The following is a 13,187-nucleotide window of genomic DNA, read 5'->3' on the forward strand; positions in this document are numbered from 1 at the left end:
TTTTTTTTTTTTTTTCCCTTTTATTTTTAAAGGACCGGCCTCGCAGCTGAGCTGGTCCCTCCCCGCCTCGCCGCCCCCCCGCGCCCGGGGGTCTGGCGGGGGTCGCTTCCCCCTCCCCGCCGTGACTCGGCGCGGTCCGGGCTCCCCTGAAGAGACTTTGCGGGGTCCTCCGGCCCCCGAGGACAGCTGGGGGGGACCAGGCTCCCCGAAGACACTCTGCGATTTACCGCGTCCTCCTCCTCCTCCCCCGAAAAGGCTGGGGATCGGCCTCCCGGAGACTCCTCCATCCTTCCCCGAAGAGACTTCGAGGGTCACCCGCAATTTCCTCCTTCCACCCTTCTCCCCCTCCCTCCTTTCCCCACGGAAAGAATTTTTACCCAGCGGATGATATTTTGGTTTCGCCCTCGCTGCGAAGAGTATTTCGTTTTGGGGAGGGGGGGTTTCCACACGGGAATTTAATCCCCCGCTGGGCTGCTAAGGAGACTTTTGCGGCCTTTCTCTCTCAAGGAATACCTTCCCCCCTCCCCTGCCCCCGCAGATGTTTTTTTGGGGTACACCCCAGGAAATTTTTCTTGCTCTGCCTTTACGAATTCTTCAGACTGGCCTTGCTTCTGGCCCCTGAAGTTTGTTTTTATGATTTTAAATTTTAATTTATTTGGAATATTTTTGGAGCAGGGGAGAAGAATCTGACCCCCCCACACCCTGTTGCCCTCGGACTCCGAAGAGACGAGCCTGGATTTTTCTCTCTCCCACGGCCAATCGTTCCCAGTCATTCCACAATTTGCCCCTTTCTCATCTGATGACTAAAGGAACAGGAGGAAGCGGAGGGGGGGTTCTGGATTAATTGCCCCCGCTGGATTATTTATTTTTTTCCTGCTTCTCTTGCTTGGCATCTGAGAAGAGAGGAAGGAGGGATGTCAACTGATTTTTACCCCTAGCCCCCCTGGATTAATTACCCCATTTTTATTCTCTTGTTGGATCAATTACCCCTTCACCTTACCTCCTCTCCCTCCCCTCCTTATGCGAACGAGAAGACAAGAGGAACAGGGAGGATTTTGATCTTAATCTCCCGTCGTTGGATTACTTACCACCTCCCTCTTTCTGTTCTCCCCTTCCACGGCGGCTTTACACCCCCGTTTGAGCTCCAGAAGACGAGAAAACGTTCTGAGTTCCTCTTTAATTTTTTTTTTTTAATTTTTTTTTAAAATATATTTTTTACCCCCTTCTCCCATACCTCTCTCTCTCCTCGCGGGTTATTTCCCCTGCCACTATTTCGTGTGCGTGTGTCTGTAAATCCCTTATTTAATTGTATTATTATTTGTGCGTGTGCAGAGCCCCCCTCCCCCTTTCCCTCTCGCTGTCTGTCTCTCCCTCTCTCCCTCTCTCTCTCTCTCTGTCTGTCTCTTTCTTTCTTGTCGGAGGCTGTGGGATAATGGCGTGTGGGTTGTGGCTGTGAGGATGAGTTCCTGCTTCGTGCCGAACGGGGCCAGCCTGGAGGATTGCCATTCCAACCTCTTCTGCCTGGTGAGTGTCGGCCCCCGGCGCACACACGCCCGGGGCCACCGAGGGAAGGGCTCGGAGCTCTGGGGGAGGGGGAAGGGGCAGTGGAAGCAAAGCAGCCATTTTTAGCAGAGCTTCTGCTGGATGAGCCCTCGGAGTAGGCCCTGCCTGGAGCAGCCAACTCTCCCATGCCCCTCTGGTTCCCCTCCATCGCTGTCTGTCTCGCCTCGCCCCTCCCTCCGCTTTCTTCCTGGATAGTAGCCTCCCTGCAACTCGCCTTTTCCTTCCCTTTCCGTGCCTTCCAACTTTTCCTCCTTTCTCCCTATTCCTGCCTCTGAGCGTGGTATTTCTCGCAGGGGAAGGGATCTGCTGCTCCTGCTCCTCCCAGCCCCACATCTCGGGGAACTTTCTCTTTTCCCTCCCCACTCGTGACATCCCAGGCAAATCCGAGGCGAAGCCTCCCTTCTTCCTCGCTTTTAAACGAATCCCTTTCCCTGCTTGTGTTTATTCTGGAGGGCTGTTTTTGGTGATGCCCTCCCTGTCTTGTGTTTTGATGTGCACCATTTTGTAGTCTTTTTTTAACCCAAGTATCAAATCGTTCACATTGTTGAATTTTGGTTGCTCCGAAAGTAAATTCGATATAACTGGACTGTGATGCAATTTTTTGGTGGCTGTGCTGAGCTGTTTCATCAGCTTTTAATGCAAATGAGCTAATCTTAGCTGCCTGCCTGATATTTATGATTCTAGAGATTGTTACAACAATCCTGTGCCAAGCTGTGGCACTCATATTTTTGGACGGAGGGGAATCTGGACAGCCTGACTGTGTCTGCAGCCTGCATCAGGCCTGCAGCTCCATCTTAATAGTGCAATTTTAAATCTGAAAGTCTTTCTAAAGTAGCAACTGTTGCAGGCAACCTTTCCTCTAAATTGCTCTCCTGCTGAAGGTAGGGAGGCTGCCATGTTAGGTTTAAATGTTGCAGTAATCTTTTGTGTGTTGTCATATTGGGAAGACAAAAAATAGTAACTTCTTCACAAATACCAGCCTGCCTTGCTCTCCCTTCCCAAAGAGAACCCGGGGCAATGCCTCCCCTACCTGCCTTAAGGTGAGGTGCTCGAGTGAAAAACTTAGTGCTAAAACTTGGTGTTGTGGTGTAGATAATCCCAAGAATCGTCTGCTTCCCATTACACAGAGTAGTAACTCTTTCCCTGTGTAAGGTCAAATTAATTTTTGCCTAGAAGGTGGTTTAGTGGATCATAATCAGTGTGGATGCAGGTCTAACGTGTAATTGAATGATAAAACTAGGATTTAAATTCTTGAAATGTGGTGTGAGGAATGAAAAATATGATAGCTCTCGGTAAAATCGGTGAACATGAGAGCCTTCCTGGGGGAGATACAGAGAATTTTTTACAATGGAGAAACTTATGAATTTTTCCAGAGTGGTAGATGGCTGGAAGAATGTGTGATTTACTGTATCACCTATTTCCATGGAGTAATCTTGGATGGAAAAGGCAGTGTTTGCATAAATAAGCAAAAAGAAAGATGTTCCTTGACAAGGCAAGCGTTCAGGAGATTGGACAGTTGCAGTCTGTGAATAATAACATTGCTCACTTGTCTTTCACTCTTTTACTTTAAATCAAATCTGATTTTTCTCTGTATAACCTTAAAGCTGCAGTGAAAATGAGCAGCTCTTGCTTTACTGCAGTTATTTAATGAGCTATTAAACCAGGATGCCTGATTGTTCCCAGTTTATCTCCTAAGGCACACAAAATTTACCAACATGGTTCCCGTTAAATTCTGGGGGGTTAATCCTCCCTTTCTCCCCGTGCCACCTCCTTGTAGCAGGATGTGCTTGCTGGAGGTACCTGCAACCTGATTGTTCTTTTCTCTCCCCCAGGCTGATCTAACTGGGATTAAATGGAAGCGCTACGTGTGGCAGGGCCCAACATCTGCCCCCATTCTCTTCCCTGTCACGGAGGAGGATCCCATCCTGAGCAGCTTCAGCCGCTGTCTCAAGGCCGACGTGCTCAGTGTCTGGCGCCGGGACCAGAGGCCTGGGCGCAGGGAGCTCTGGATATTCTGGTGGGGGGATGACCCCAACTTTGCTGACCTGATCCATCATGATCTCTCAGGTAGGAGCTTGGTCGTACCTTCCTGTGGTCACTGAAACATCCTGGTACTCCTGACATCTGTACGAGGTGGAATGTTGTCTCTAGAAAAGAGACGTTGCTGTTACCCTCACCAAATTATTACAGCAGTGATCAACCATCGGCTCTGTGTTCAGCTCACCTTGGACTGCTGGATTTTCAAGAAACAGGGGGTTTGCTCCCCACTTGTTTCCTTGAAAAAAACAAAACACAAGCCTATGAGTTTTGGCAACTACTTCATGAGAAAGCTGTGCTGAAAGCTATGCCTGTGATTCACAAGTGATGGCTTAAACATGTTTTGATAAGATCCCTTTGGGATCTTGGGCAATTAGAGTTTTCAAATTCAAATAGTAAAGTTCATTTTATTATGTAATAAGAACTGTAGAGATCTGGGCAGCTCTTGAACCATTTGGAATTGTTTTGGTTGGAATTCACACCATCAGTGAGAAGCCATCAGTCAGAAGGAGGCACCTGGAACTAACCACCTGTTTCCATGCAAAAATCTGTAAACCTTCAGTTTTTATGATTCCTCTCCCCCCTTTTCCTGGTGCTCTGAACCTGCTTTCAAACCCAGCCTTTTGAAAGACTGACAATATTTGTATTTCTCAATAATGTTGTAGTTCAAATTTGGCACCTTCCTTTGGAAATGTTTACTTGTTGAGCTCAATTCCCCACGTAGATGGTTTCCAGCTGCTTATCAGCAAGGTGACGGAGTTAGATATTTAAATTGGGTGAGTCTAAAGGTGAGACTAAACTAATTCTAGGGAAGAAAAAAACCAACCAACAAACACATCACTCTAATTTCCTTTCAAATAATGTACAGTATTCAGATTACTGAAGTGTAAAATGAGACCAAGGTTTGGTGACCTGGTAACCAGAAATTGTTAATGCTGCCTGTGTGTGTGGATAAGCTGGAGAACAAACAGGAGTTTAAAGTGCCACTGAGGAAGTTGATTTGAAACAATTTAATAACGTGTGGAATTTTCATACAAAAATACTGTGATCTGAAAAACAATTGACGCACTGAAATGATGTTTACTTCTTTGAATAGTTGACTTCAAAGATTGGGCTGTTGCTCCTATTCCTGTCTGTCCTGGAACTACAAACTTTGCATTTTAAATGGCACTTACACTGGAGTTTGCTTGATATTTTAGTGCATTTAAGGCTTCCTTATTTTGACCTATAAATAACCTCAGTTTTGACCTGCAGGGAACATCCTTTGTGTGTCTGAGATCTAACTTAGACCCAATGCTGGGTGTTTTTGGCCTGGGCCTGCCCTGAGCCAAGACCAACACTTGTGTGGAAGGACCTGTGTGAATTTTGTGTGCTTTTGGCTGTGGGATTAAATCAAGACAAGTACATTTTGAATGGGAAATCCAATGAAGTTTAAGCCATTTGGAAAGTGCAATTTTGTGCTACCTAACCATTAAAATTATTTGTTTGAGCAACTTTCTTTGCTTTCTGTTGAATCTGTCTCCTGGTGATTTAGCACAGAGGGACCTTTTGAAAACAGTGGTGGTTTGTAGCTGGAGTTTGAGATCAGCATCTTGTTTGTGCTTGTACAGAATTACCCTTTTGCACAGGCAGATAAGCAGGTATCATCCCAGGGACTTACCAATTCTTAACCTCTCTTAGGGTATAAGGGAGAGATAGTGGAGGATTAGAGTCTCCCAGCCATGTCTTTGGGTATTTTCTTTGTTCAGGTCACCTGTGGGTGCCTGTGCTTCCACAGAGCTGTTCCACACGTGTTCTGTGTAATGCTGGTACTCCTGAGGCTGTCACCTGTGTCTGGGTGTGGGTTTGTCTGACACCTTGGGATTTGCAGACACGTTTTTGTCCTCTTTTAATGGAAAAGAGACATCATAATCTGTGAGTGTGTGTGAGGCTCTTCTGCCCAGGAGTTGATACAGATCCTCATCAGATGGATTGTAGAGGAGGTGGCTGAGGGGATGCCCACATCTGCACTTCTTCTCTTTGCTGTTACACAAAATCTTAACGTGGATCTCATAGAAGAGAGAATTATGGCTGAACCCAAACAATGTTATCTGACCTTTGTCGTAGCCTAATGGATTTTTTCATCGGTGGGCAATTTCTCCTGGTAATTCACACTGCCTTGTTCTCCCAATGATTGCTTGTAACATTTTCAATGGGAATGATAAATGACTTCTTAGCACAGGCTTGTTACCTGCAAAATTGATTGGAAATTGTTTGCTGCTGGAGGTTGAGGTGTTGCCTCATTTAGAAGTTTGCTGCTGGATAGGTGAAGGATTGTCCTGGAGGATGGAGAGAAGGAGCAGTTTGTCCCTTAGTGCCTTTGGACAGATTTCTCCTGGGGAAGGGGCCCTTGAGAGAGCCCTGGTTAGAAATCTGCCAGAGCCATGTTAATAACTCTTGGTTCTGGCTCCCTTTGGTATGAAATTCTGCCTGTTAAAGAGAGGTTGGTATTTTGACAGTTTGTGACTTTTTTGGTGATGTGTAGTTCCAGTGAACAATGGGTGTTCAGTGACTGGAACACATCTTGGTTATCAGCCCTGGGGGATTTGAAAAATGTCAGCCTTCCAGAGCCCTTTTGTCCCCTTCCCAAGATCCCTCCAAAAGGGGATGTACAGGGTTGTGAATGTACATCTATGTTGAAAAAATAAATGCTATCTCTGTGTTCGGCTGTACCTTCTAGAAGTTCACACTCTGCCCTGGAGTCGCGTTTGAATCCTGCTCATGGCTGTGTTGGAGCTCTCATTCCAAGCCTTGGCTAAGTGTCTTGTTGATGGTCAGGGATTGTTGTTGCCTGGGGGCATGTCAAAAGGAGACTTGTTCAGACATGCTGATTGATCAGGAATATTGACTTCACTCAATCATTTTTTTTTTTCCCTTCCCTAGGAACCTACTTACTGTACATACAGCCGAAAAAACAGAGGTCTGTTTCTAACCCAGCGTAGCTAGAGGCAGACAGAAGTTAGTGAAATGTTATTTTAGCCTCTAACAACCTCAAAGGTTATGTTTTTGTTCTGACGGTGAGGCTTGATTATAGTAATTCTTGCAACTCAAACCTTAAAGTAGGATATCTCTTCCAATTTCAGAAGGCAATGGTCTCTCACTGCTCTGATCAGCAGTTGTTTTATTAGAAAGGTTCTTTCTTATTTTCATGTGGCTACCTCTACACTTGGATTATTTTTTTTTTAAATTGACTGTAGATGATTTTAAACCTGAGAACAGTCGGGTATGAATTATGCACAAGACATAGTCCCAAGGAAATGGTCACAATTTGATTAATGCTGGGATAGGGGAATGCTGCTATATGGCTTTGACCTTCAAATTGCATCTTTTAAATGGTGAGCTCAAGATGCATCTTTTTCATTCTGGTGTCTATTAGATTTGGTTAATTTACTTTAAAGATTAAAGAGTTGTCTGTCATATATGAAGATAATCAGTTTTTGTTTGCTGAACAATCTTGCTCATGCTTCTGTGAGGGGGAAATGTATAAAAATATTGCTGGTTGGAGGAGATCTTGGAAGAATCCTGATGCTTGTTTGTGTGGTAAAAACAGTCATGGCACCAAAGACTAATATGTGTTGTGTAGTTCTTGATGCATGTGCATTATAGACCAAATCCCTGTCCCCAAAAAATCAGTGAGATTGTGCTGATGTCAGCACTGAGTGTCTCATTACTCCAGGACAATGGAAACCAGAGGATGAGCCAGTTATCATTCCAAGGGGCTGCAAACCCTGCCAGTTGCAAGGAGTTGGCAAAGGCAGCTTGGAAAAGAGTTCAGCCAGCGATGCTTTTTTAAAATAACTATTGCTCCCTAAGATCGTTTAACTCCTACAGGAAAAAAAAAAAATACAAAAGGAAAGGATGCTTTTAAAAACATTTTGCACCTGATGTGAGCACGGTGAGCTGCAGCCCCTTGTCTGGGAAGGATCTGTGTGTTCTGTGTCAGTCAGGAGAGGCATTCCAAGTGTTCTTGCTGCATTGATGCTTCAGCATTTCTTTAGTCCTCCATGTTAGAGATGTAGCCACTTAAGCAAAACTGCTGATAAGCATTATGCAAAAATTACTGGAGCAGTTTTATCAAACTTCTGTGACGTGCTGTGAGCTCAAAGGTGACAAAGATTTAACTTTTTTCCCCCCTTTTCTTTCTTGACCAACATGTGTGTGAAATCTCTGTGGAGTCAGGTGAAAAATGCTTTGTCACAGGCAGTGAGGATTTGGCATCATGTCATGTTGGTTGTGTGAACAATGTCACATGCATAATGACCTGGATAAATCAGAACAATGAAATATGTTACTTACACTGTTACATGTACCTGCATATGGAATTACTCAGTGAAGGAGGAGGATGCTGGATCATTTAGCTGGCAAGTTCCTTAGCTTTTGTGGCAGTGTAGCCCAGAGCAGCCAAACTTACACCCCACAAAGAGTGAGGGAGAGCAGTTACCTTGTTATCCTTTTAAACAGCCGTGGCTACACTCTTACAGAAAGGTTCTACTTTTAAGTTGTCAGTATTTAGAAAATATTCTGCTGGGTAGGGAGCACAAAACCTCTATGTGTGATGCTGGTAAAGGGCAAGCAGCACAAAACCTAACCTGGAATGGTGCTCAGTATTTTCAGTGTGGTATTTTGGACAGTTTGGGTATCCAGAGTCTTGTATTGAGATTCTGTTCAATGACTGGAGATAAGAGATACCACTCTATTAGGAACAAACTTCAGTTGTCTTACTCAGATTCTTAAATTGATATTTTAAAATTGTATTGGTCTCCTTTTTTCCTGCAAAATCTGTTGCTTCTCACTTGTTTCATAAGGGATGTAGGCCCTCAAAACAGTATTTCAGTAGCTTTGCTGTGTAAGTCTCACTTTGAGCAATTTAAGGTATTTCAAAAATCTGTTTTTTAAATAGAAAAGTTTTACTCAAAGTGTTTCTGTCATACCGTTACAATATTGTGTACTGCAGCAATTTCACATTGCTTTGCTTATTTACTTCCCTTGGAATCTGAGGTTTATATAGGAAACTTAATCGTGTATATCAGGTTTGTCAGTGTTTTTATAACTGGCAAAGTCACATAATGGCAAAAAGGGAGCCTGTGAGGTAAGAAATGCTTCCAAAAGACAAGTCTCAATCATGATATGAAAGAATGGATTTTTTCATAAATCCTGTGTAATTGAAGTAATTGGGGGGGATTGTAGTCCAAAGTGGAGGCTTTGTTTCTTTGCATAGTTTATTTTAGAGGTTCATTGAGCATTAGGAAGATATTTTCAATGGTGTGGTAAACACTCAGCCTGTGTGAGAACTGGTGCTTACTGGTGGTCTGTGTGTTAAAGGAAGGAGGGAAATCCATGTTCTTAAAAGTCTTGTTAAAAATTGTATTTTCAAGTCTCTGTATTTACAATATAGATTTGTCATTATATAATATATATATTACTTCTTAGAAATCCTTGATTAATAAATTTGGCTAAAGATCTGTGAATAACAATAGGCTTTAAAAAACTGACATGAATTAAATTGTAAGGTTTAAAGATACTCCTTTTTCAGAATTCACTAAAAATTGCAAGAGTTTTATATTCTCAGGGTACTCCAAATTTTTTCTTCACTTCTCCAAGAGCAGCACACAGACAGAAGGGCGTAATCAGTAAAAATGAACTTTACTGGTTCAGGTTAACTGTAGGAAGAATGGAAAGGAGAACATAGAAGTACTGAAGGCAAGTGGCCTCCAATAAAATTGGAAATATCAAAAAGGTGCTGACTGAAAAAGTTTATTTATGTGTAGCATGCAAATTGCTTTTTCCTGGCCATTGTTTCCATAAATTCCTCATTCCCTGATAATTTTTAGCTTCATTTGAGGAAAACTGTCTAATATGTGATGTAAAGAGAGAGGGAGCAGTGGGATATGGGTATAAATTGTTTAATGGAGTCACATAAAGATAAGTGTGCTGGGGAAGAGTTGAGTGCTTTGGACAGCTGAGAGAACTCATCAAAAATAAAGTACTTGTAACCTTCAGGTTGCCAGAGCACTTTCGTGGATAACACTTGTCCATAGTGAAATTGTGGCTTAGCACCTTTTGAAAATGAGCCAGCAACTTATTTTGGTTTGTTACCATTATCAGATTGAACATTTGAATTTATTGTTTAAGGAAGATTAGAAGACAAAAGTGCCTCTTCCGCTCCCCCTCTTTTAATGAATGGTTTGCTGTGTACAGTTTTCTATTAAGTGGGAGGGGTTTTCTCATGTTGAGAAACAACAGTTCGAATTAAGAAGAAAAATAGTTGGCAGATGTGAGCAGATGTCATGTTTGCTTCTCTCCACCACTAAAAATGGGGGAAGGGGAATGACTAAATAGATTTCAGAAAGTCAGAGAACACTTACTGCTGGGTTTTTTGCATGAATTTGAATAATGTTCTGAAATGAGGGTTTCTTGAGCTGACAGCTTCTTTTACCTTCCCTTTCTGTGGCAAGGTGCACTTCAGTCAGAACAGGTGGTCCGGGTTTGGGTCCTGGTGAGCAAACATTGGAGTTTTAATTGTGATTGCCATCTCATGCCTTACATTTTCCCCACATAACACACTAAACTAAGGACTCTCTGGTTCAGTAATAATCTAAGGCAGGAGAGCTTTCAAGAGTTACATCTTGAGGCAAGTTCTTGCCTGGAAACTTGCTTGTAACTTGGTGGTCAGCACAGCTGATCACGGTAAATGAAGCACCTGAGTACAGAGAATGGAAACCTCTCCTTTGTGTCCACAGTGTGACCATCAAAACACTGTCACTTCAGTCTCTGCAATTTCGGCATCTTCTGTGGCATTCCCAAATGCCAAAATATGCCAAAACAAAATTAGGCATAGAACTGGAATTAGTTCCTTCCATTCCCTCTTCTAGAAGGTCGTGGATGCAGGGGATGTGCTTGGAACGATTCCTTGAAATGACAAGAGCCATGTACAAACCAAGTCTGTAACCTTTGAAATGGTGTGGAGTTTATTGTGCAGGTAAAGTCCAATATGACTGAGCTCTGGAGTTAATGTTTGCTCTGCTGAGCTGCTTTTTGGCCCCGCTCTGGAGCAGAGTTGCTGCCTGTGGGACAGGGCTGTGCCTGGGCATCCACCAGAGCTGGAGCTGGGGAACAACCTCTGTGCTTGGCACTGGCACTTTACACCCTTTGACTTTGGACTTTTGTTGCTTTTTGTTACAAGAGTGGTGTATGATGTTTCTTTAGTGAGTTACTGTGTTATCTTGTAGCTTTGCAGTTTTTGAAAACAAGCTTTTACTGAACTCCAGGCTGGAGTAAGGTGGTAGGGTGGGAAAGGCGTGGTGAGGTCTCTGCTTTGGGAAATGCTGCTCCTTGTTTTTCCTTGTCTTACCCAGAAAATTATTTCATGGAATGATTCATCTGTAATGATGCACACCTCCTCTTTTATAAATGATGGGGCAGGTCTGTTTATTCTTATTCTGTCCCTCAGAGTTACCGGGAGTAACTTTCTTCTACTCACAATACTGCTCTTGTGTGAAAATGTACTTTTGCCTGTGTGGAATATAGCAAAACACAAACATGGTCACCACATTCTGGTTCCAATAGCATTGAAATTCCCTTCTCTGTCATCCTTGTCTTAAATATGGTTTATTGTAATAATCTGTAAGGTTTTTTTCCTAATTAAAATTCTTAGGTGTCTGGCTTTCTAGATGCTCTCTAATTTAAGGATACCGAGACTTTAGTTAATAATATTGCAACCTTTTAAGCTTGTAAGTGGCTTCCAGAGAAAGGTGAAGGGGCTTATTTCCAAGGAGGATTTAAAATGCAAGGACTTGGCTGTGTTGCTGAGGTTTTCTGACCATGGAGCAAAGCAGTGGAGCCAAAATGCTCTGTGAAGGAGAGGTGAGCAGGCAGGGCACTGCTGTCAGACCTGTGGTGCTGAAGCAGAGCTGGACTCAAGCTCCAGTCCCTGGAGATGTGCAGGGACAGTGAATGTGACAGATGAGCAACCTGTTCTCACGTTGGGCTCTGTGTGGAGGTTGGAGCAACGACCTCCACAGGTCCCCTCCGACCTAAATTATTCCATGACTATCCAGAGACTGGAGTAAAAATATGTCTCCTTATCTATGTCAGACAAACTTCTCATCTCTGCTGCTACCTGGAGTATAAAAGCAATGGCATTTGAAGAGTAACTCTGCTAGGTTAGTCCAAGGATACCAGGAGCAGATCCTTAGGGATAGATGTAAAACACAAAATATGAGGAATTAGAGCCATAAAGGTAAGATCTGACTGCCAGTGGTTTAAGGACAATATCTCAAGCTTTATTATATTATCCTCCTTATTAGTGTTGCTGGGGATGAGTGATATCAGATGTATCCTGAGAGACACCCCAGGAACTTTCAGGTGTTCCTTGTTTTACCTGGGTAAGGGAATTCTAGTGCCAGTGCAGCTCTTGGGACCAGTGCTTGTGCTTTGAGGGCCTCTAGACCCCGTTCAAACGCTGAGTAGGAGCCAGAGTGGTGGAAGAGTTTGCAGTTTCTTGTCATAAATCTTGCTTTTCCATTTGGCAAATCAACTTGCTTGTGCAAGTTGCATTCCATGCCTGTGTTTGATTTGTGGGGCACAGAAGATGTCAGTGTTTGACTTCAGAATCCCATTGGTAGGAACTGGGCTTCGTCTTGCTGATTTTTCTCTTCTGTGTGTACACCAGAAAGTAGGGCTAGGCTGCTTAAATATCTTCATTTTTAATGTTGAATTAAAGAGATTAATGACAGTTTTGAGTCTTCTGAGGAGACTCAGATTGCTCTTACCAATATTCTGAATCTGCGTATTTTTTGTCATCTCTAGCAAATTGTTGATCATTGAGGGTCAGTTGATTGCTGACTTTTGTTCCCAGCTTTCCTTAGTCAATGCTGCTCAAAAGACACCAGGATATGTTAAAAGTCTGGCTTTGGGAAATTTATTTTTAAGCCTAATTGTCACCTAACTCTGCAGGATGAGTAATTCAGACTACCCAAAACACGAGCCACTTCACAGACAGATCACACAGTGCTTTTGCAGGCTGAAATATGTAACGTGCTGGTGCTACTTGTTTCCTTTTGTGTACAAATAACTTGAATCTTCTTTCCTTGTGGGGGCTGAGATATTTTTATAGCTGATCACTTTTAGCAGCTCTGTTATAAAGTAAGTAGAGTTATCTGAACATTACAGGCTGGTTTTGGTTGCATGTTATGCTGTGAATATCTTAAAAACTTGTGGGAGAGAAAAGGGCATTGTGATATGTCTGAAATAAGAGGATGGAATTCAGTGCTGATTTCTGTTTTCCCTGTGCCTTGCAGAAGAGGAGGATGGGGTTTGGGAGAACGGGCTCTCCTACGAGTGCCGCACTCTGCTGTTCAAAGCCGTGCACAACCTGCTGGAGAGGTGTTTGATGAACAGGAACTTCGTCCGCATCGGCAAATGGTTTGTGAAGCCTTACGAGAAAGATGAGAAACCCATAAACAAAAGGTAGGAGGCTTTATTTTGCTTTATTATAGAAGTTGGAGGGTCTATTCTTTGTGATAGAAGAAAGGTTTAATTAAGAGACT

The 13,187-nt window shown here is 43.2% G+C and overlaps 1 protein-coding gene across 1 annotated transcript in view; it reads left to right on the forward strand.

The window, feature by feature from the left end:
* Window positions 1–6: 6 nt before the first annotated feature.
* MED13 (mediator complex subunit 13) overlaps window positions 7–13,187 on the forward strand; it is a 53,804-nt gene continuing 40,623 nt past the window's right edge. The window contains exons 1-3 of the mRNA XM_042026410.1: window positions 7–1,524; window positions 3,396–3,630; window positions 12,939–13,107. Coding sequence (XP_041882344.1) covers window positions 1,459–1,524; window positions 3,396–3,630; window positions 12,939–13,107 — 470 coding nt within the window. The 5' untranslated portion in view covers window positions 7–1,458. The remainder of the gene's footprint in view (window positions 1,525–3,395; window positions 3,631–12,938; window positions 13,108–13,187) is intronic.

Source organism: Corvus kubaryi, unplaced genomic scaffold (assembly GCF_017639235.1).
Source record: "Corvus kubaryi isolate FWS band 111438036 unplaced genomic scaffold, C.kubaryi_AGA036_p1.0 37284, whole genome shotgun sequence".
Lineage (NCBI taxonomy): Eukaryota > Metazoa > Chordata > Aves > Passeriformes > Corvidae > Corvus > Corvus kubaryi.